This window comes from Aulonocara stuartgranti (genome assembly GCF_965226115.1).
Source record: "Aulonocara stuartgranti genome assembly, chromosome: 14".
In the NCBI taxonomy this organism is placed as follows: Eukaryota; Metazoa; Chordata; class Actinopteri; order Cichliformes; family Cichlidae; genus Aulonocara; species Aulonocara stuartgranti.
In genome coordinates, this window is record NC_138950.1 from 6,667,928 (window position 1) to 6,692,403 (window position 24,476).

Below are 24,476 nucleotides of genomic sequence, written 5' to 3' on the forward strand. Positions count from 1 at the left end.
CAAATATATACTTACACCCCCACTATTAGTTGTAAACATGTTCCTTTGCAAGTTGCACCTCAACCAGATCATTTTGGTACCCATCAACAAACTTCTAGTATCATTCTGGCACCCTTATGCTACAAAATTTGGTGTTCTTATGTTTGAAAGCTTCACCTTTACTCCACCTCTTGTCAATGCGGCTTAATAATTCAGTCTTTGAATTAGGAGCTTCTTTCTTGGTTGGAACCCTCTCAGTCCATGGCAAAGTAAAACTCGCTCCACTGTGAACAGTGACACTGATGTTCTTTAAATTTCCAGTTCATGCCAGGCTTTAGTCTTGGTGGTTCCTGAACATCTTAAACATTTTTCTCTTTCCTGAGGGCGACAGTTGAGGTCCTCCTTCAGACCTTGGTAAACTGGTGATGTAACCAAACAACATGTACTTGCATACAGTTGTTTTAACCAATGATACTGAAAACTTTCATCCACTCTCGTTTGAAGATTAGAATGGAATAGAGCTTTATTGTCATTGTACATGTACAATAAAAGTATGGGTGCTCCACACCAACTGTGCCAGAGGGAAAAAAAAAAAAGAAAAGAAAAAAAAAAAAATCGGGCATGTATGTTGAGGGTCAAGCTCGATGCAATACATAAGCATCCTGAAACAAAGAGTAGGTGAATGACTGTGCAGGAGATAAGAAATATTTTTATTTAAAAATATCTGCAATAAAACACACATTTACAAATATTTGGAAACAATTTAACTTTGCAGCTAGTACTAATATTGTGGAGAATTGAAGCGTGGTGACATGTTACAGCAGAAGAGAAAATTTAAACTAAACCTGTGTTTGACCATTTTGTGTTTAGAAAAGGGAAATGAGTTTTTTTTCCAGAGATTTCAGCTGAACTTGTGAACTGATCCATAGGAGGTAAGCTGCAATGAGCTTGCTGCCTCAGAGCTTTTAATTCAGAAGTCAGGGAGGAAAAATATAAAAAAACAAAAAACAAAACAAACAAAAACAGTGTTGGGAATTTCTTAAGATATAGAGTTACATGTATGAAATAGGTAACAATCACACTGGAATCTACTGTGCAGGAAATAACATTATTCTCCATTAAAACATGATAAAAATACACAAAAATAAAACATTTATTTACATTCAAAAATATTTCATCAAGCCCCAAATCACAGTGCACCTAAATTGTGTTGTAACTGCTCTTAAAGCATGTTCCTCACTGCAGCTACTATTGAGAGTAAAAGCCACTTCATGGATAATCAGAGTGTTTTGTTTTTTGTTTTTTGTTTTTTAAACTGTGGCACTCCTCCTCAGTCCTCATTTATGTCCATGCCTTTGGCCTTATTTGACAATACAAACTAAACTCCTGTCTTTTCTTTGATCCAGCCACGGAATTTGGTAACTGTTGTATAGATGCCTGGTTTGTTTCTGCGAGCACAGCCATCACCCCAACTGACCACTCCAGCCAGGAACATACGATTGCCGGAAGGACAGGACAAAGGACCCCCAGAGTCTCCCTAAAGCAGAAAAATGCACAGGAACACAGGTAGACATGTTAGCATAGAGGCAATACATGGGGATGGTGTGGGGATATTATGAATATCCAATTATCCTCTTGACTTCTGCAGCGGGCCAAAAATGAAAATCAAAACAAACACATTAATTCTACTTTCTAAGGTGAAATTCCTCTGCTTACCCCATTGTATGAATGCATGTCACATTCTATTCATATACTATTCATCAATATATCCAAGACGACCTAAAACTGTACATGTTCTCTCATGACATTTACAGATTTAGTTCAATCAATTAATTCCTCCATCTACATCATGCCACTGTCTGCAGCACAAGCAGGGTTTTTTGTGTTTTTCCCCAAAAAAACAAGAAAGAAGAAAAAAAGAATATCAAAGTACCTGACAAGCATCAACTCCTCCACTTAGAACACCAGCACAAAACATCCGAGATGTGATCTGGCCCCCCATCAAATCGTCACACACAGCTTGGTTTATGATTCTGACTGAAGCCTTTTGGAGCACCACTGCAGCAGATCCTGAAACAAACACACACACACACACACAAAGAGGAAGTCACATCACTGGGCATCTTTAAAAAGTTGAAAATGCTTGTATTACAAGTGGTGTTTATATAAAGACATATAGTAGTTTACATTGGCTGATTTACAAGGTGTGTACAAACCCAAAGAATAATTACTAAAACTAAATCTAAAACACAGAAAAACAAGAGAAATTATTTCATTTTATGCTGATTTAATGTGTAATGTTGAGCTCAAGTTCAGGCTTTTATATTTTTAGTTTTGGTGGCTACAAATATTTGTTAAAGTGACAAATCATTTACTCACCTCCTTCTCGTGTGGCACCCCACCCAGTGATCCACACATCCTGGCCAGGTGGAAACTCATGTTGCGCAGCTGGCAAGCAGATGGGTTTTATGTAGTCACTGTAGGTGACAGGACTGTCCAGCTCCATCAGGGCGATGTCACTGTCAAAGGTGTAGTGGTTGTAGTTAGGGTGAGGTATGACCTGCTTCAGATTCCTCTTTTGAACTGGACTTTCTAACATTTTCTGTGTATGAACGCCGAGGTAAATTTCCCAAGAGCCAGGCTGGGAGAGTCTGAGGAAGTAAGCAACAAAACAGATGAAGGATTTTATTCACGGTCTCAATTATTAATGAACTTATAATAATTAGCATATTATGTGGCACTATATATAATTCCCATTATATGGCATTTTTAAAATATACTTTAAGTCTGATTTCTCAGTGCTTGTTGAATATAATAAGATGCAAGTCTGGCTGTGATAACTGCTTGCAAAATGGCAAGGGCCGAATTATTTTTCACCACATTCAAGGATTTTGTTGCAATTTAAAAAACGTTCAATTTACATCTTTCAAGTGAAACTATTAAATTCATGATTTGCTTATTTTAGCTTTATTATTTAAATAATTTAAGCAGTACCTGAGGCTTTTCTTAGTTTTATTAAAGTGTATAACAGAGTTGTTGTTATACTGACTGCGTACCATACTCTACTCTATGTAAAGATATTTAAAGTCTTGAAAAAAGGATAAATTAACTGAAGTCACACAGAATTTGTAAACAACTTTGATTTTTCTAAAGTAGACTTAAAAATAATGTACTGAGGACAAATATTAAATCTGTTATACGCCAATGGTACTCATTTTCATTCATCTGGATTATAAGATCTTCTAAATATGTAAAATAGGAACAACAAGCAGAGACAAATAGCTCTCATTTTACACAGAGAGAATATAAGATCGTATTTTTCACAAAAATCAATGTACTGTGTCAAAGAGAGACAAAGAATAGGATAAGAAGTTACTTTAAAGAGTTTTCATCTTGCACACAATGGGCAGCAGTGACCAGCCATTTCGGACTGATGAGGGATGCGCCACAGACGTGACCGTATTTTTTGGCATGGAGGCTGACCTGCCAAGGAAACTCCCCTTGTTCTGCATTCTGACCACCTACAATACGTTGGGCCCTCCCACGTGTCCCACAGTCTGCAAAGTAAACAACAAATCAGTCAAAGGGCTGGTGCGCTGCAGCTTATTGTGAACTGGGTGGAGCTCCACACCTGTTTGGATAAGACAACCTAAACTGCACAGGTGAAGGATGAATGATTAATTTAAATGTGATTTTTTTGTGACATACTGCAGTTCTCCTCATCAGATCCATCACCACAGTCCGGCGTCCCGTCGCATTCTGGATTCACTTTACTGATGCATTTATTGTCTTTACATTTGTATGTAAAATCTGTGCAGCCTACAGTTAAACCTAAGGAGAGAAGAAAAGGAGAAAAATCAATCCAAAGCTAATTCAATCCATCTCTAGCCATTTCTCTCTCGCTCTCTCCCACCATCTATCTATATGTATAGCAAAGTTGGGCTTATCTGTTGTACCTCCTGTGGCTTTTGTACAGTCTTGTTCATCTGTTCCATCCCCACAGTCGTCCGTTCCATCACATTTCAGCTTCTCAGAAACACATTTGCCATTCTTACATGTTATTTGCCCAGATTCACACCCACCTAATACAAAAAGTAACAGGCATGTTTAAGCATTTCCAGTGCTGATATGAAACATATTCCATCAATGTTAGAAGGCCTTACAATCCATCTCATCTGTGTTGTCTCCACAGTCATTCACGCCATCACATTTCCAGAACATGGGCTTACAGAATCCATTTCTACAAGTAATATCAGTTGAATTGCAGCCTGAGAAGGGGGGATAATGAACATTAAACATTAAAATGATTCTCAGGATGTGACAAATCCTCTCATAAGAATAAAGAGAGCAATTAAAAAAAAATGTGTAGTCTTAGCATCACGACTAAATGGTACTTACTGCATTGCACCTCATCACTCATGTCTCCACAATCATTCCAACCATCACATCTTAGTGCCGGCTTAATGCAGTTGTTATTTGTGCACTGGAACTTGTCTGGACAAGCTGTGAATGGCATGGTTAACATGAGAAACACTGTCCTAATGTCAAGGAATACTCATTATTTGAAAAACTAAATTGCTTACGATTTTGGATGTCAATGGCCTCATATTGTGCCAAAAAGCCCTGGTCCACACGAGACTCATCAGAATAAAACACCACAGTCATTTTGTTGGTGCTGCTGGTTTCTGTCACTGACCCATCAGGTTTTTCTCCACACCATCTGAAAAAAATGAAATGTACAAGCAATGACACACCTGCTTTGTTCTGGCATTCCCGTTTTTTTAAAGCACAACAAGGACTCACTTCTTTCCGTTGACCTCCACATAGTCTTTGTCACAGTTTGTGTTTTTCTTTCCCAGCTGGGACAAGAGTAACCTTTTGAATACGAGCTTCACTACCTTTCCAGTAGGGACCTTAATGACAATAAAAAAAGATTAAAACTACATCCCACAATGGGATGTGATCTTCAGGGGTGGTACAGAGCAGAAATATGCATGAAACATGTCATATTGTTGAGTAGTACGCCATTTAAGGGACTGACCACTCACCTCTATTAACCACTCACATGTAGTTTTAGGAGGGTAGTAATTTGGGTAGTTGGGAGAAGTAAAGTTGCCTTTTGAACCTATCAGCCTCTCACCACATGCTATAGCTGTTCAAAAAAAAGAAAAAAGAAAAGAAAAAGATGCATCAGCACAAATGTCAAACACTTAAGTTGTTCCTTAAAAAACTGCAGGTAAACTTTAACTCCTACCTCTATTTCCTGTTTGAACTTGTGAGACTTGTGCTCTAAAACCTGGGAAGGACTGGTCATGAGTGGCCATTGTCACCAACATTACATTGCCAGAGGACAGAAAGCTCAAACGTTTACTAGGTAAATATTTGCCACACAACCTGTAGAAAGCAAAGAGAAAACAATAACGCTCTGAACACACTGCTAACAGACTGATACACAAGGAAGATTTGGTCCTTTAAAAAGCACATATTTCACTCTTTCGTGACATGGATTCATCCCCTGCCTTCCTTCACGTGTGGTTAAATTACTTTTCACTATCGTTCAATGTTATGTATAAAACGCTTAAAAATCAGCTTCTTGGCAGAATTTCTTTTCACATAATAAGAAAATGTAACAGTGCATTACCTCTGAAAGTGACTCATTTTTCAGCAGAGGTTATATTTAGCTTCTCTACAGAAAAATGTTTACAGAAAAGTGTTTTGCTATTGCACTTATCTCATCAGGGCAGAAAAACCACTACCCACACACTCGTAAGTCCTTCCTGCGGAAAGCTTTCTGTTTTCTGATTACATGTAGTCTTGGTTATAACTAACAGTTACATTTACAGCTTCAGTCAAAGTGCTCAACAAATTCTGAACAAATTATTTGCAAGTGCTATTAATCTAAAATGAGGTTTAACCAACATAACCGCACCATTATGTACAGTTCGACGAGAGTTTCTTAATAAGTAACTCCTCCAAACTTAAAAGCAAAATATGCACCACTTAATATTGTACCATAAAAACTAAACATGTTTTCAGCAAACAGGGAACTGAGTGAAAAGTGTCTGCTGCTACAGATTGTGATAAAGGGGTTGCTTGATCTCACAACAGTGAACAGTAACCATATACTGTGTTCACTGCACATATGGAGAACAGGAAGGGCAGTTAGGAGATTTAATACCTAAGAAAAACAGCACATCAGTAATTTGTGAGTATTTTGTGTTTGAGACTGGAGACGTGCACCAGAAACAGGTACTGCAAAACCTGTTGCACTAAAGTTGTAACATCTAGCAGAAACGCAACCAACTTATACCGGCACTTGAAAAATCACCACAGGCTTTTGCATGAAGAGTGCATGACAAAAAAAGTCTGGCGAAGAGTCAAGTGAAAGTGGTGCTCAGGCTCATGGTCACAAACAGCCTGCAATTACTGCATCTTTTGCCAGTTTAACTCCGTTAGACAAGAGCAGCAAAAGACATTGGGAGATGACTAATGCCATAAAACACTACTTTCGAACTGGTTTCTGATGAGTGATGGACTCCGCCAGAGCCGACCTTTGTCACCGATTCTGTTCAGAATTTTATGGACAGAATTTCTAGGTGTAGCCAAGTGGCTTTTACTCGGGTGGTCTCAGAATCTCTGCTTTTCGCAGATGAGGTTTCTGTTGGCTTCATCTTTATTTCATTAAGTTTAATTTTGTTACCGTTACTTTTCAATTTTACTTAAAAAGATGATTATGTCATTTTCTATCATCTTTATAAATATTACTGTACATTTTGAATTTTTTCCTGAAGCTTAATTTGAAGAAACTCATGAATCGAATTGGAAACGAAATATCGGCCAGAAAAATAACAATTAGATAATTTCCTAAAATTTTTAAGCTGCACTCCAGAGTTTACTAGCAGATTGTTAGCAGTCAAAAAGTACCAAATTTACACTTTAGTAAAAGAAATGTCAATGCAAAAGCATCAGCAGGTACATGCTTTCATATTTTACTGTAATCCTTCAGTGAGATCAGTAGTATTTCACTGTTTTACAGAAAAAAAATGAGCTCAATGAAGCGCAATAAAAATAAAAACATGTAAAAAATTGGTGTGATGATCACGATGATAAATATTAACATAATAATAATAATAAAAATTATAATAATAATACCAGATGTAGCAATGTTTTTTTATCTGAAGGAATCTTGAAACTGATGTTTTAAAGGGCTAACTCACTCTTGCATAACCAGACTCTCGATGGGCACCAGGGAATCGTAGATTTTGATAAAATCATTCTCGCAGCTCTCTTCCAGTTCAAATGTTTCAAATACCAGCTTGACTACATAGCCGTGATCAGCTCTCAGCTGCCACTGGATGAAGGTGTTAGGAGGATACGGACTGTTGGGAAAACCCGGTGACTCGATCTGTCCTACATAATCAACCTTGGCATGCTCTGCAAACTGCAGATTATCTGAAAGAGAAACATTAAGATTTAGAATTTAAGCTTGTGAATCACTGTCACACATTTTAAGACAGATATATTAATATTACTAAAAGTATGCAAATGAAATGTAGTTTCGTTAGTGGTCATGACCATTCTGCAGTAAGCTTTTTCCATTTTTTGATGTAAGTGAAACTGAATAAAAAAAATGGTTATTTATTAAAAAAAAACAAAAAACATTTGGTATGGAAAAAAGAAGTAAACAAGCGCCCTTTTGGTTTCTACTCAACTCCATGGCAGAAAAATGTTCTACTCTAAAAAGAGACTAACAATAGTGAAGAAAGGTGTCGTCCCTGGTAACATGTTCTATAGTGTAAGGTATATGTGGTTTACTATTTTCGGTCTATGTAGAGGATTTGTTAGTAGCACTTCTACTGAAATGTTAAAAACAAAAAAACAAAACTTGAACACTTACCCTTAAAGGATCTTAAAAACATGCGATCATCCAGAGCTGTAAAGTTGAAAAAAAAAAAAAAGAGAAGTAAAAAGACACAAGGTTAGGACTGACTGAAAAACAATCACAACCAGATAGAACGTGACAACTGACAATATAACAAACAAAAGTGTATGTTTGATATAGAATGACAAGCAGTTGCTTTCACTGTACCTGAAGTGACCACATTTTCAAAAGTCAATTCACTGATAGACATGCGCATTTTTTTCACTAGCTTATCTACTGAAGTCATTTCGTTGTCGACTGCTCTTTCTTGCCCCACGGGGATGTTGAACTCAGACAGGTAGTAGGCAATGACGCTGCCCTCACTAAGAGCAATGACAGCAGGGTTAGAAACAACAAACACATGACCATTACACACACATATACATACATACATGGCAAGTGTGAAGGATTTATTCCTTCACACTTCATGAGCTTACCTGAAGGCCTGAACTGTAGACTCGCGGTAGTATTTTGACAATAGAGGACTTTTGGAATAGACGACTTTAAGCTGAAAAGAGATTGAAGCAAAATCATAAAAAATGAAATGAAATGAAAAATGAAAATAGTGTTGACACACAGAAGTTGGTGGCATTCTTACCTGTGAAATCACCTGCTTTGCTAAAGCCTTAAACTCTGGAGTGTTGGAGTTCTCATAGTCGTTGATAAATGCCTGGTTGGTGATCCGCATGGACCCGCTGTACATCCTCTTGACCCGCTGGTGTTTACGGACTATAGGATAACAAAAGACTCAATGTGAACCACGGCACAAGAAACATGCTTAGTATTCACTACTGCTTCTTCTCCTATGCCAAGTGTTACTGCTGTTACTTCTTGTGGCTTTCAAATGTTTCTTTCTCTCATTGAGATTTAACTATCCCTTCAGTAAACCCTCGATTCTAGCTCTTTTAAATCACGAGCTTTAAAACTGTCTAAACTTGTGTAGGTTTCCATGTGCAAACATACAAGCAGAATAAAAAGTTATTTTTGAACTTTTGAAAACCACGTATGCTTATATATTTTTACACATTTATAGAAATAAACTTGGGACTGCATTTGTTTCTTGAAGCTTGTCAGATTTCGGTGAAATTTGATGCAACAGATTGAAACTGTTAGAGAATTACAGATGGGTAGAGATGACTCATGCATGCCACAAATATAGGAATGATTTAGTTACTTAATCTTTAGCAATAAGCTTTCAACCTTGTGTTTTTTACTGTAAATTTAATTTTGTTTTTATGACATTTTTTCATTGTTTATCTGTAGCAGAGTGTGTACCATTTGTTCAACGCTGCAGGTTTTGAACAAAATGTACGTGCAGTACATTTGCCTATTAAACAGAGATGTACTTACAGTGGAAATGCCAGACTAGTATTCCAGCCATAAGAGCTACAAGAGCGGCCAAGATCACCACGCCAATCACAACCCCAATTTTCCCTGGGTGCTTTTTCTTCTCAAGCCTTTTGATGTCCGATGCTTGTAAGTGGAAATCATTATCCCAGTCTTTCTCCTTGATGAAAGACAGACAGTTGAACAGATGAGAGAAAGATCAACATGTAAAACTCAGGTGCATTAATATCAGCCAGCTCTAAATATTAATCAAAATTACAAAGGTTTAGACTTGTGCAGATAAAGGTGCAAAGGAGAGCAAAGCAAAGCATCTCACGCCCTCATGAAAATATGATCATAAAGATAAGCAACAGCAGCAGACAGCAAGCCAACACTTGCGTATTTAAGGAATGTCCCTGCTATTGGTGACCTACATGACTGTTCTCAGATACAAGAAGTGTGACACATTGAAGCTTGAAATGTTATAATAGTTTTCTTTTGAAATAATTTTCCAACTGAAAGAGACATTAAAAAAATCTGTGAGCAAAAAATTGGCTCGTGAGCAACAGAAAAGAGAGATTCACTGTCTTGTGCTGTTAATGAATGAAACGAGAACTTCATGCCATGACTCATGCTCTGCTGTTACCTTTCAGAGGTGAGACTGGGGGGGAGGGAGTACAAAGGTTTCAGCATGTAAAATCCTGTCAAACCTGCTTGGCGGCAACTACTCACAAACAACATGTTTCTGTAAGTGCTTTGTGTAGCGTAACATTAATAAAAGAAATAAAAGACTACGACATGCTTTAGCCTTTTTTTTGCTTTATAAACCACTGGAAAGGCTTTCTTTCTGCCCGTTTAAACTTGAAGCTCATTATATAATTAAATAATATATTATTTTCCATTGATGAGGTCATGACTCAAGCATATAAATGTGCTGCTTTGGCAGAATAGTTATTTGTAAAGAGCAAGCTTTATATTTGTCACAATTAATCATAATGTTAAATGCTAACTGAAGAGTTTATGCAATCTATATCCACTTCATTGTTCTCATGTGCGGATTCACTGATCAAGTTGCAACGTAAAGGGTCTAGGTTAATAAAAGGAAGAATATATCTCATAGAGCCCCATCTACCTACTACTACTGTGGTTGCCTTTGCAACAAAGATATAGTACTAAGATCCATTCATATATGTAAAAACAGTGTATTTAAACTCTTCGTGAAGCTCAAAATGTAAGTCTTAGTGTTAGGTTAAACTGTTAGAGAAAATTTCTTTAAATGGCCCAACATCTAAAATGTCAGGTTTTAACAGAAAATTGCTAATTATACTTGAAGAACACATACAATCAGCCCCAGCCTCTCTATCAACAACCACGACATGCACGGTACAGCAGAGCAACGTAGAAGTCAAATACCATTCACACCTGCTCCACTGTGCAAAATCTTGACACTATAAGGGACTAGAGCTGGGCGATATAAGATTTTTTCATATCACGATATGTTTTTTTCATTTCAGGTGATAACGATATCTATCACGATATAAGCCAAATAACTATATTTGTAAGATTTAAATGTGCCGTTGCTCACAAGTAAAATGTGAAATAATCAGCAGCTTGTTTTTATTTAAATATTTATTTCCCATAATAAGTTCAACAGGGTAGATGTACTTAAGGAACATGAGACTTTTTCAGATAAATAAAGGCAAATATTGCAAAATACACAAAAGGCAGCCGCTAAAGCGTTTAAGTTTCAAAATAGAACAAACGAAACAGACGACTAAATTGTCAATTCCACTTAGAAACAAAATATTAATTCTAAAAATAAATCTTAGTTTGTTTTACAGAAGAACAGACAAAACTGACTAACTTTTGTCAATATCAAATAAACTGAGAACTAAAAGGAAATTCTCAATCTCTCCTTGTTGTATAGCTTAGCTTTTCAAACAGTTTAGTCTGACAAAAGCCGAATGACGAATTAGCGCTTCCAGTCAGAGACTGAGGCTACGTCCACACGTACACGGGTATTTTTGAAAACGGAGATTTTCTGTTTTCGTTTTAAAAAATAATCCCGTCCACACATAAAGGCAGAAATGAAGGAAAACGCTGCTATGAACATGCCAAAGCAGCAGGTGGCGCTAGATTCCTAACCGTGCAGAAATGTTGGCCAATCAGAAGTCTAGAAGCCTTGGTGGGAAAAAGTAAACAAAGCTGGGGCATAGAAGCAGAACCGAGTCGTATGTGTGGAGGGACAGTAACTGTGTGTATATGTAAGCATTTAAACACTGCAGAGAGTAGAATTAACAGTATTGTAGAAATTCATTTCACCGAAACAATAACGTGGCGCACAGTGTGACGTCAAAAAATGCGCACACCTTTGACACTGCGTTTTCTCAGTTTTTCTAGTCCACATGTAAATGCAAAAACGGAGTTTTCAAAAATATCCACCCTGGCCGGAGTTTTTAAAAATCTTCGTTTTCAGTGACCAAAAACGCGTGTGGACGAAAGGTGCAAACGCATAGAAAAATCTGCATTTTCAAAAATACCGGGTACCTGTGGACGTAGCGCACGCACCAGTTTATTGTATTTCCAGACTTGCTTTCGGCACAATTTACTACAAAATTTACTACTACCACTCTTTTTGTCAGACTTGAAATAGCCGAAATACCTTCACACTACGGAACTTCTATGGCTCTTCCGTTTGACAATCTCTTCGGCATTGGAACCATCATCTGTTTTCTCTTCGGTCACGCTCGGTTGATTTTTCTAGTCGGCACACTCATTTCCTCCATTACCCGGGCGGTACGGTGGCTGGCTGCTTCCCAAACAAATACACATGTGCGGCTTGGCACTTGTGCTGTACGTAACAAGTCACGTGACGTGACGCTGCGGCTGTGATTGGTTCGGCTCTGCGCTACTTAATTTGGATTGGCTGTTTTTTTGTTTTTGTTTTGTTTTTTTAATCAGAATCAGAATACTTTATTGATCCCTGGGGGAAATTATTTTTTGTTACAGTGCTCCATTTTAAACCAACATTAAGACAAGACAGACAATACGCTAACTAAGAATAGTACAATATATACATATATATACATACATACATACATAAGTCACTTATAAATAAATATTTGGAAAAGAAACATGTGTAGTTGTAAGAGGACAAGAGCGGCGAGGTCTATCGCGATAGGTAAATTTTTCTATCGAGAAAAAGTTATATCGCGATACATATCGTTATCGTTCTATCGCCCAGCTCTATAAGGGACTAATCACACAATAACACGTTTTATTTATCGACACAATGTTACGACGTAGAGTATTCTTGGATAGATAATAATCTACAAAGGAGAATGACTAGAGTGAACAAGTTGAAACAAGGTGGAGGAATTCAGACAGCAACCTTGGGAGGGCCAGCTGCTCTGGGAACTGTGAAGGTTCCTGGATGTTTTTATGTCCAAACCCCTCAAAAATATATGCCGAAGTTACTTGATGAAAAGAAGGTTATCTAGAGTTTTGAGTACTTTTTGTCGACAGGTTCTGAAACAATAATTTCTGGCATTTTGCAGATTGGAAGATTCCATAGCTCATTTTGTTGAGTGTAATTAATGAGCTTTGGGAATGCAACCACATAAGCAGAATTATTAGAGTTTTCCATACATCCACCCATCCGCTTCCACTTATTTAATTCCTGGGTTGCAGGGGGGCTGGACCCTATCCCAGCAGCTGCCATAAGGCGAGAGGTGGGGTACGCCCTGAGAGACAGACACTGTCACATTCACCCCTACGGGCTATTTAGAATCACTAATTAACCTAATCCCGCAAAGTGCCATTCTTTGGATCACGGGAAGAAGCCGGAGTACCTGGAACAAACCCACACAGACCCAGTGAGAACATGCAAACTTCACACAGAAAGTCCCTGACCAGACGAACTCAGGATCTTCTTGCTGTTAGGGAGCAGTGCAAACCACCACCAGCTTTTATTAATTTCCTTGTAAAGGTTTGTTTTTGGCCATTATGATACGATATTATGATATACTGATTACATTTGTAAGATTTTAGAAGTATAGCACATGCATGTTACTATATTAGAATACAATTTACACAAATACTGAGTAACTTGTTATTGAGTCTCAATAAACAGATGCACAAATAACTGTGTGGCTATGTGGCACTGATTGTCTCAGTGTGTGCATTAATCGATGTCTAGATGCTCATTAAATACTCTTTAGCTATTAATTACTAATTTTGGTGATTTAAAAAGGTGAAAAGCTGAATAGGGAGTGTGGGTTGCTCAATCAACTGCTCTCGTCTGTACATGAAACTGAAAACTGTTTCTGAGTATTGAAGTTCTTTTCCACTCACTAACTTGTTTGTCTGTAGGCAAACCAGTTTTTGCTGAGTGAGTCAGTCAAGATAGCACAGCTTAATACACTGACATCAAGTAAGTGTGTGTGTGTGTGTGTGTGTGTGTGTGTAACACAAACACAAGTAGCCTTATACTTTAAGTCCGAAAAATTTGCTGAGTGGAGATGTTTCTACCCACACGTCTTTCACTGTATTTCTACGGCAATTTGGTTGACTTCGTCTATGCATGAGTATCAGGAAATAAGTAAAAACAATGTGAAGCCCCATCACTGAACAAAAAGAAGCAAGTGACTTACCGACGCTGGGGTGTATCGCGGCCCACTGCTTAAGTGATCCATCTTGGGGTCACTAATCAAATGGAAAACGACTTCAAACGTCTGAATTTCTCCTCCTCCTCTTCGCCCTACCACTCCTTCTAAAAGCCAATTTCCGAGGTGAACCTGCAGGCCTTGTTTTTTTTTCTTTTTCTTTGTTTTTAAATGTGTTAATTCGACAAATAAAAACAAAAAAACAAAAGAAAAATGTGTTTTTGTCCTTAAAAAAAAGGCTCCTCTCAGTCGAGGGGTTCGCAAATGTCTCCCTGACGAGAACGCGTCCCCTACCTTCGTGACAACAGGTGACTACCAGACCAAACAACCTAGGGAAAAAAACTTTTTCCGGCAGCTTCAGGTTTCTGTCTCCACCCCACACACCTGTAACGACTTCCTGTTTACTTGACACGGGCGAAACATATGAAATAAAATAATGGGAAATCTATTAGATTAGATATAGATAGCGCGAGAACTGTCTTTTCTTTAATGGTGGCTGTTTTAGGTTTCACTGTAAAGGAGAGGATACACCTGTTTACGAGGTGGGGCTAGAGTTCAGGTATTCATTCAGGTGAACTGCGCTTCCAGTTCTTGGAAAAACGCTTTATTGTGATCTTATATTTGGGATTTCTACAAATATCAGCATAATTAAAGTAGGACAATGATTTAATTGTGTGATTTTTATAATTATGTTAAAGCTTCACTTATAGTTAGTATCAGTCATGTGATTGCGTGGGCTTATTCGTGAAACAGTGATGAATCACTTCTGAATCACCTGCGTTTTTTTTTTCTTATAGTGAAACGGTTTTGTTATGCCGCCAAACAGAAACAAGTCCGCGAGACGTATTTCATTCAACCAGAGTATCAAACCGCAGAACATGGCGGATTGATATAAGCTGATGAATCCGTCTGAAACAGAAAATGAATGAGAACTCTTTGAACTAGTTGAAGTACGGAAGAGGATTAGGGCCACGGGGGGGGGGAAGTGGACACGTCTTTTTTTTCTTCTTTTCTTGAATTCTGAAGATTTTTTTTCCAGTGGCCCTAACGCTCTTCCGTATTGAAGTGATTATTTTAGTGCAATGAAAAATAAATTTATATTTTCTGGTTTTCATTAAACTAAACATGATTACATTTTGGACAGCCGATCAAACAGAAATTAGTGTTATTATTATTTCTACCTTGAGTTTTTATGTGTAGATTACTTTGACAGTCCAATTAAAGCACTTCTTAAGTATTAACTTTTGCTCCCACTACAAAAAAAAGCTATTTATGAAAAAAAAAAACAACACACCCATATGTAAGTTGTGAGTTTATTGATGTGTATCCCCCTTGTAACCATAAATCTGTTTCCACTGGTGTCAATCAAAATGTTTTAAATCACTAATATGCATAATATATTAGTTCCCAGTCCCCTCCACAATCAAGCAGGCTATTACAAGATTGAAGCCGTTTGGGTGCATAGTGAGACAGTCACATACAGAGATACTGTCACAGGAAGAGAAAGAAAAATAGAAAACAAGAAAAAAACTCAAATATATATATATATTTTTTTCATATAAGAACAATGCACACCACATGGAATCCTCTGGAAAAAAGCCATGATTGCAACATCAACTATACAGGCATACAAAGACAATACTAAGATAAAGAGAGAGAGAAAAGAGGATCCTAGGATTCAGTTTACTTGTTTGTGTCGATCTCTAAGCTGTAAAATTACACAAGTTTGCTTTTTTAAAATCTTTCTTCCAGAAACCAGTTCTCCAAGCTTCAACTTTCTGTGTGTCTCTGTCTGCCTGCACAGCCCTCCAGCTCCAAACTGTTTTCAGGTGGCTTTGATGTATGGCCGGCCCAAGCATGTCCCAGTGCCAAAATCCTAAAATCAACACTGCAAAATTTGTTACACATCCCAATAAAAAAAGCAAAATTTTATTACCAGCCAAAATTCATACTTTTTTTTTTTTCCACAAAAAGGTAGACTGAGTCATTTCCTAGATTTCTTGTTCCATACTACGCATATTGTTTTATTTGTGCCTCTGGACTAGCACTGCTATAAGTTTCCATACTATTCTTTACTTTATGACCAGCAAAGCTAGCTAGAATATGAATGCACATCATTCCTAAATTTGTATTCAGAGTAGCCTCACTTATACTGTGTTTTTACTTCAACACTTAAGAACCCCCTTTAAAAACAAAGCATTGTCTGTTTGTGGTATGTCTTTGCACACCTCAGTCTATGTGACACTACACTGAAATTAAAACCTAAAGGGCGTCTGTGAAATACATAGCATGGAAATGGCTTCCATAATACATTCAACTATGTAACACATATCAGTAAGTCTTTTTATTTACTGAACTTCCCTAATGATAAAATATTTGTGTGGGCAGAAGGTAATACATCATCACATTCACTTAGTAAGGGGTTTGGAGCAGGGTTTGTGAGATGTATTTGAGCTGGGGGCCTGTGCACACCTTTCCTGAAGCTTTCTTATTGTGTGCCTGCAAACATTCACGACGACAAAGCTAAGAACCCTAAGCCAACTCATAACATCTCCCCTGGGGGAAAAAAGGTGGAATAAAAACATCTATTCTTATATATATTTCAGTTGTATATGTATACAGCATTTTGTTATCATAACAAAGAACAGAAAGTAAATAATTCATGATTTCACTTTTTTCTCAGTTGTTGTTTCACTAAACGTTTTAATTGGTACAAAGAACCTTCATATACAAGCAATCTATCGAGAGGAAAAAGAACAAAACGTCAATTAGTTTTGAGAATACCATCAGAAACTGCATGAATGACACTTTGCATGATGGGGAAACAAAAGCATAGTGTCTAGTAAGCGGGTTTATTGATGGCTGCTCAAAAATAATAAAATTTAATATGATTCGCCTTTCAAAAAAAAAAAAAAAAAAAAAAAAAAAGAAATGTCCGGAAAAAAAAAAGTTATACATCTTGATCTGAGATAGCTGTATGATAATTACAGATAAATCTGCAGAATCACATTTTCCATTATGCAAACTGGCAAATACATCACCTTTTAAAAAGAAACATGATCAAAAAGAGCACTATAGTACAATAGTAGCAGTAGTAGAAGTAGTAGCATTACTTAAGGATTGTTTTGAACAAACCAGTAAATGGAGTTTGGATGTATGCAAATGATTTTAACAATAGCATCATGTTGGTCAGTAGTATGCTCCCCTCGGTTGCCATCCTCTTATCACACTCTACAGCACCCCATGTAGGCTCTGGTTAGATTTGCATCTGCTCTAGGTATTTGTAGGTGGGGTTTTCATAGCCGTGGTTCTGCATCTTGTTCAGGTGTCGTTCCTCTGGTGTCAGCATGGGGTCAACCTGCAAGATAGAGAGATAGATAGACAGATGCACTTTTTAAAAAATAAGACCACTACAAAGGCCTACATATGACAACTCTTCCTGCTGTGGCATACATAAATGCTGCAGGGGGACAATAATCTAATTTGCATTTCCATATCCAGCTCTATTCTGATAATTTAATAGCTAGCTGATACTTGGAATAAGAAGAGCCACAGTTCATTAGAGAGCTCTGCTGTGTGGTTATGCGCCCTCCAAATAACAGGTGGCTTACCTCCACAATGCCATGACTGATTGTGCCATATTGCCTTTTCCTCAAAAGCACCAGGCTGGTCACAATCACAGTTGCTATGGCCACTGCGATCACCAGCAAGCCAATCAGTGCACTGCTACCGAAGCTGAAGTCTTCTCCCAGAGGGCGGTAGGACTCCTAACAGGAAGAATGAGTCAGGGAAAGACAGGGAGAGCAGTCAGGAGACAACAAATGCAAACACAGCAGACCACTGAAGCAATGAAAAGAAACAGCGAAGTTGTTTTTCTGCAATAATGAAGACACTGCATGTACGTACTAGCTACCTCATCCTACCTCGTTCTATTTAGCCATTCTGAACACAAGATTCCCCTGGACCTTTTTATGTTTAGGGTACAGAGGAATCTTGTAGTAGCTGCTACTTCTGTGATATGCATATAATGAGTGGAAACATGAATATGAACGTATCATTTGAAAGTAGATCTGCTATGCTGTGCAGTTTGCCTCCAAAGCTGCACAGATTCCCAAGGCACTACTGCCTTTGCTTACTCTCTGTCCCTTTAAAGAGAACTGTTGGCAGTGATCGTTTTTTGGGGAAGTTTTGTAGGTGGTTCACTGCTAAATCAATAAAATCAGATCAATTGCAACTGTGACATGAGGTGTAATTTGTTATCACGATCAATAGTCATAATGTAATTCATGTAAGAATTTCCCTTTAAAACCCGAGACAGTAAATTATTAACAAGAGTGAACTGAAATGAGATTTCAGCCATCCTTCAAAGTTGCTTTAAAATTAGAAAATAAATTAAGTGGAAAAGAGCAGACTCTTTAAGCTACGTTACGAAACCATAGAGACAAATCAGTTTTTTTGTTCTTTGGGACACGATTGACTCGTGAATAGTGTGTGCACATGCATGCCAGGTATCTTTGTGGAGGATTGTGTAGTATCTTGGCTAGTTCGATATATGCACACAATCGCAGTCACCTCCGCTCATCTTCACAATCTAACCTGACACATATGACACAAACTAATCATATGTGGACAGCCACTGGGGTAAGGGGGGGGAGGGGATTTCACCGCTCGGTCTCACACATAAGCTGAGCACGCCCAGTTTGTGTGGATTCACATCCATCATATGAACTGAGATTTTCAATGTGTACATTCAAATACAGTCACATAACAAGCATGCACCCATGCAGAAATAACCAAAACAAGTTAGCCTCAACAAAATATGGTGATAAAAGTGAGGGGTTCAGGGGTCTGTTTCAGTGCAGTTGTTGTTTTTAAAAAAATAAATTCTGTTCTTTTTATTTACACAACCATCAGCTGCAGAACTGGTGTCTTTGCACACTCCCACACTCCCTCCTTCTTTCATCTTCTCCCACTACTGATAACTACAGTTCCCCAGAGAGCCCTTTGGAGGGTGCTGCTGTACTCACCAGCTCATCATCATGCATAACGCTGACTCTCTCTGCACTGTAAACCACTTCTTTAACATCCAGTGACTCATCAATCACCTGTCAACACAGACAGGGGAGCCCAGGTTACACTCACCACAACGTGTGTGTGAGATCGTGCATGTACGACAGAGAGAAATAGGAAGAGAGAGGCGGGGGAGAGTGAGAGGGTGTGAATGTGCAACGCAGTAAACTGTTAAGGATTATCTGTGTTTGGGTGATGATACATTTGGAGCTGTCTTGTTCAAACTGGAAGGAGAGAGGGAAGGGGGTTGCAAGCATCAACAACAGACTTTCTTCTAGGAACACAGTTAACAAGTCTTTCTAAGCAGACTGTCAGCCTCTCATTACTGAGAGCCCCGGTCTGAAGAATAAGCACGATGAGTGGAGTGGGTGTGTTCAGGAGGCAGAAACTAAATCTGCTGTTTGTAGAGACAGAGCACTCCAGAGTCTGTTTGTCACAGAACATAACCACGACGAACATTTTAGCTGTCACCACCATTTTTACATTTTTTTCCAGTTTGCTTCGCTTTCAAAAAAACAAAAAAAACAAAAACCCACTAGCATTTCCAAAAAAATACATGCATGCACTCAAAAAACTTGCACAACTCACATTAACACAGACACGTAAAAGTACACGCAGCTTTACAGTTGATGTTGGATTAGCATGCGAAACAGCAAACATAACACTCGCGCACACAGCTGCCAAGCATAATTTGAAATCCATGAAGAAGACTGCTGCGCTTGGCAAAGGAAAGTAACATGCAATGACTGCTGAACAAAGTGTGGAGTTGATCTGAATGAGGGTCGGTTGGCAGAAGCCAAACGCCGACACGCAAATAGCTCAGTGTTAGTTAGCTGTAACTATGACAACATAGTTACTGGAATAATCTGTCTCGTTAAATGCTGAACTTAAGAGCTATGTGAAAGCACAGTGTACTCATTAATCTGTCTCATCAGCACAACTGTATCAAATTGGGGTTGCTGGAATGATATCTAACTGTTCGTGTCCTGTGTTTTGCTTTAACAATGCTTCTCTCAAGTCAGAAAGAAAAATATGTTTTGAGGCACGAACACAATCACAAACTGACAATAGAGCTCTTACCACATTCTCGCTGACCTTTGGTTTGCTGTTGATGATTCTCTCCTCAGCACCAATTAAACCATCTAAGCCAGACATGGCAGACCCTGGAGGAGGTAAAGGAGCACAGTCAATAACAGTAAGTTAGCACAAGCAAACAACCAAACTGGGATGGCGGTATCGGTGGTGGATAGCTGCACATAGATATCCAGCTACTGTCCTTGCACCCGTTGCATCAGTCTCCTTAGTTCACTGGTAACAACAAAGACCTTTCTTCCCTTCAGCACAGAGCGAGCACTGTGAGCATGACACTGACCTTCTACAAAGGCCCCCTCGAAGTGGTGCTTTGCATTTATCTGCAATTTCTCTGTAAACATGCAGTGAGTCACTGAACGAGACCCCACTAAACGACTGTGAATATCCTGGTATTTTGTATCCCTCACATAACCGTATCACTGTAGTTCAACTCATACAAATTTTCAAAAATATATGCCACACTTACAGTTTCATACCAGGGACAAACACATCAGAAAAGGTAACGAGAGTAACATTCAGTATCAGCTTATTGCCTTCGGCGGGTGCTCCAATCTAGTCAGTACCAAACAATTAAGAATAATAAAACTGTCTTCTGATTCAGTGTGGGACAAGTATGCACGTTTGCAAGCCTCGTTGAGCAGTGGTGCCAATCACTCTGGCAGGGCAGGTTATCAGATTGTACTGCAGGCTGCGCATAATCTTATATCCAGCTATAACAGTCACAGCAGCATGGGAACAATGGGACCACTCATGTATATAGATTCGATAAGTCCTGAAGCAGTTTTCCTATTTTGCTAAAAAAAAAAAAAGAATTTAAGTCATTTATCAACAGATTAAACAGAGTATTTCAGGCTGTGGGTCAGCAGAGGAAACACTGAGCCTCAAACAGGGACACTAAATCTACCAACTTCTATCAGGAAGTAGGAAACTGAGGAGGAAAATGAGTTTGTGGGAGGTGAAATAATTACGGTATTTTGACAAATGCACTGAGAACAGGATGACAACGAACACACAACAGTGTCTCTGACGCGGGGCTCATTGTGACCTAGCTCTACCTGATTTCAAAGCCACTGAATGTGTTATTTACCATGAAGTGATAATCCTAGTATGACAAAAAGCACAAAACATAGCTGGGGGCCAACAGAAAAAAAAAGTAGAAAACAACCAGACGGCTTCTGATAAAACAGAAACAGTAAGAATACCGAAAGGAAGAGGAGAAGGAGCAGAGTGAAACAAAATAGTAGATGGGAATGGCTTGGGGAGATGAGTGGGGGCAGAAAAACAAGATGCAACAGAGGCACCAACCTTTCTTGAAGGCACGTGGGGAGTCTGATAGATCGCCTTGGCATTTGAAATGAGCAACAGAAAAAAAGAAGGTCAGAAAAGGGAAAGGAGAGAAGAGAAAAGAACTCAGGTAAGAAGAGAAAAGGCAGGATTATCAAGCTGTGTTAATTGATTAGGAAGAGTTCAGCAGGGAAGAATCCAAAAATAAATGATAAAGATAACTAAACTCCAGAAAGGGAGCCATTTTAGAATTGGCTAGCTCTGTCTCTGGGCTGTTGGTTTGGATACTAAATGCTGCTTGGGGCTTTACTAGTAATTTGCCTTCCTTCTCGCTGGAAGCGTTCCATCCATCATTTTTTCTCTCCTTGAGGATTCAATCTTTTGATTGGCGCAGATGTAAAAAAGAATAGAACCATAACTGCTTGTTTCTTTCCCTCTTGCTTTTGGCTCAAGCTTAGTAGCAGACCCTGAGGCTTTGTGACTTTAAAAAAAAAAAATCTTAGCAGTTCTGTGTTGAAGGCTAAGCCAGTGGGAAATATGCAGGCGCAGATAAGTCTCAACCGTGGACTACAGTGCACATTTGCTTGGCTCAAAACACAATGTAAACCTATTCTCTTTCACTGTGCAACATGCTTCGTCACCACTGCCCTTCAGAAAGACTTATGCGTAAGGCCTATTGTTCTCCTCACAGCCACAGCGTTGTTCACGATCTTGCTCGTGACTGTGTCTGCTCACCCTCTGGATCTGGACGGGACCCCAAGGATGTGACCTGGATGGGCCGGTAGGGTTTGCCCTCAGACAAAGGAACTTCCACGCTCTCCTCTGATGAGACGGTGACATCTGGCTGTGATTCTGAGATGGATGACAGGAACTGGTCCATGTCAGCTTTCTGCTCTTGGAGTAGCTCATCTGCAGAAAAGGGCAAATGACAGAGTATAAACCTGGGGCATGCCGACACCTGTAAACTGGGGACATGGCAGCAGCAGCGGTTTCTAAAATAAGCTTCATTGATTACTGTTAGCATATTTTTCCCCAGCAGTCAGAACTGCTGCAAGAAACGTCTGTTCCCATTTCTGCTAACTACCAATTATTATTTTTCTGAGAGCTATTTTCCGTGTAAATCTGCACAACTCCCAACAGAACACTGCACGGCGAAAGCTGTGACCCAGTTCTGTCACTGCACCCACTCCACTTTAACGTGTGCTGCATCACTATATTATGGTTCCTTTAACGGAGCAAAGGAAACAAAAGAAAAAATATTTTAATGAGTGGACACTGTCTGCTTTAAATTGCACCACTACGTCCCAACAGGTCTAATTGGAAAAATGAGGGGTTGTGAGCAGAGGCGCCTTAAAAACACAGTAATAGCTGTATGTACAGCTGCATAGCTGTATTCAATTTTCCACAACTCAGCCTTTTCTCTGTTTTTAATAATTGGAGTGCTAAAACCTTCCATCTGGTTTCTTTTAGTGTTTGTATTTCCTTCTGCACAAAGAAACTAATGGCAAAGGATACAAATGAGTCCCAAATGAGCCAGAGAAAATGTGACGTACTGACTTCTTTCTGGCACATTTCCATTGCTGTTTTTAATCTGATTTCATCAAGTTGCCCAGGGATCTTTCATTGAACAGGACTCACCAATTTCATCCTGAATCTCTTCGGCCACATATGGCACTTTGTAGAGCAGTGACAGACTCTGGTTCATCCTCTCCTCGATCACTCGCAGGTGAGTCATCACCTGAATTAAAAAAAATAAACAGGGTATCACGTGACAAAAGAAATTAGCACATGATTCTATTTAGTTTAATTAAAACCAATCCACCAATTGGAGACAAGCGCTTTGATAATTCAAATTCAGCATCAGTTCCCAAAGACCCCCAAAAGAGTTTCCCCATTTAAGACACATAATTGAATTCAATTTATAATTTTATAGGAAACCTAAAAATCCTTAATAATGATCAAGAAGGATTATGTTTCTGGATCATGAAACATTAGTTTAAATGGCCAATTTTATGGTATTTAACACATTTCAATTACTGTAACATTAAACCAGTGAATATACACCAGTGAAAAAAACAAACAAAACAAACAAACAAAAAAAAACCCAAACATGATTATCCCAGAAAATCCCTCTTTGTTGCCACTGGTTACCTTTTGTCACCTAATAATATCTCAGATCACAGCATTGACTTTTCATGTTTGGAAATTTGCACAGAGAAGCTGTTCACAGTGACACGAGGTCACTGTGTGTGAAACGATTAAAATTAATCTTCAGATATTGGTGTCAGCAGGAAAAGGAGGTCGAATCTAACTGAAATCTGAAGGAAAATAATGACAAAAAAGAAAAGGGAAAAGTTGGAAACTGACTTAAAATTTTCCCCAAATGTAATGAATCACTATACAGTACAAACTTGAGGGCAGACAGCTCTCTGTTCTCCAACTAGCATATTTATGTACTAAACTAAAGAGAGCTTTTCATGACCACACATTTAAACAGAGCCGCCTCAGAGAAGAATTGCGCTTTCAGGAAGTGTGCATATTCCCTGAGATGAATCCAGACTCGCTCACAGCCAGCTGACTTCCAAACATAAAACAAGTTGCTGCGTGTAATATTCAAATTAGTCTTGAAGCTCCGAGCCGCTCTGACAGGATCTGCAGCCTGTCGGCCCCAATGATCGCCACCATATCACAGTGTTGCAAAAATAAAAGCAACTCGTTTGATGGAAAAGATTTTTTAAAAAATGTGGCATGTCCAAAAACATTTCCAGTCACTACCACTATTTCTATAAACAACATGTTTGAAGAGGAGAAATATTTCAGTATTCTTGCTGCCAAAATGGTTGGCAGGAAATAAAAAGCCCCTACAGACAAAGCTGACCAGCTTTTGGCAGGTAACCGGTGTTTATTTCCAACTATGATGATTGACTGCTTTAATCTCCCAGCACATGGCTGCAGTGCACCAGCGCCAGCAACAGATGGCAATGATGCACCTTTCCCTATTAAAGGTGCTCTGCAGCCCGCTGGCACCTTCCTGTCTGTGTCTAAGAAGCATTTCTGATTAAGGAAACTACATTGTCCCCATGTTGGAAAAAGCAATTTTGATGCATCAAGCAACCTTACTAAAGTCAGACAGGTGAGGG

General features: G+C 38.7%; 2 protein-coding genes across 8 annotated transcripts in view; both read right to left on the bottom strand.

The window, feature by feature from the left end:
• Positions 1-670: 670 nt before the first annotated feature.
• On the bottom strand, positions 671-14,379 carry st14a (ST14 transmembrane serine protease matriptase a). 2 transcript variants are annotated; one of them, XM_082501899.1, is made up of 19 exons: positions 13,879-14,379; positions 9,251-9,407; positions 8,499-8,629; positions 8,338-8,408; positions 8,069-8,223; positions 7,877-7,912; positions 7,197-7,431; positions 5,234-5,373; positions 5,028-5,131; positions 4,783-4,892; positions 4,563-4,699; positions 4,378-4,482; positions 4,143-4,247; positions 3,936-4,061; positions 3,688-3,810; positions 3,356-3,536; positions 2,359-2,630; positions 1,913-2,049; positions 671-1,516 (listed from the first exon to the last, which is right to left on the bottom strand). In XM_082501899.1, the coding sequence occupies exons 1-19, from the start codon at positions 13,918-13,920 to the stop codon at positions 1,358-1,360; spliced, it is 2,526 nt and encodes an 841-aa protein (XP_082358025.1). In that variant the 5' UTR covers positions 13,921-14,379; the 3' UTR covers positions 671-1,357. The 2 variants fall into 2 exon arrangements, with proteins under 2 accessions (XP_082358025.1, XP_082358026.1); XM_082501900.1 differs by lacking the exon at positions 13,879-14,379 and adding an exon at positions 11,889-12,152.
• An 810-nt stretch (positions 14,380-15,189) lies between these two features.
• aplp2 (amyloid beta (A4) precursor-like protein 2) overlaps positions 15,190-24,476 on the bottom strand; it is a 54,227-nt gene continuing 44,940 nt past the window's right edge. The window contains exons 12-18 of one of the 6 annotated variants that reach the window (XM_082501902.1): positions 22,975-23,074; positions 22,072-22,245; positions 21,358-21,393; positions 20,056-20,123; positions 18,918-18,995; positions 17,502-17,657; positions 15,190-17,248 (exon numbers count right to left, since the gene is read on the bottom strand). In XM_082501902.1, the coding sequence (XP_082358028.1) occupies positions 17,147-17,248; positions 17,502-17,657; positions 18,918-18,995; positions 20,056-20,123; positions 21,358-21,393; positions 22,072-22,245; positions 22,975-23,074 (714 nt within the window). In that variant the 3' untranslated portion in view covers positions 15,190-17,146. Of the gene's footprint in view, positions 17,249-17,501; positions 17,658-18,917; positions 18,996-20,040; positions 20,124-21,357; positions 21,394-22,071; positions 22,246-22,974; positions 23,075-24,476 lie in introns of all 6 variants that reach the window. The other 5 variants (XM_082501901.1, XM_082501905.1, XM_082501904.1 and 2 more) reach the window with 5 other exon arrangements.

What these genes read in the sequence shown, in the direction of transcription:
- st14a (XM_082501899.1), bottom strand. Translation starts at nt 13,920, where the DNA reads ATGGATCACTTAAGCAGTGGGCCGCGATACACCCCAGCGTCG. An exon ending in GTTTTTAAGATCCTTTAAGG is followed by an intron (nt 7,432 to 7,876) that starts GTAAGTGTTCAA and finishes TTTCTCTTTCAG; the next exon opens with ATAATCTGCAGTTTGCAGAG. An exon ending in GAGAGTCTGGTTATGCAAGA is followed by an intron (nt 5,374 to 7,196) that starts GTGAGTTAGCCC and finishes TGCTTTCTACAG; the next exon opens with GTTGTGTGGCAAATATTTAC.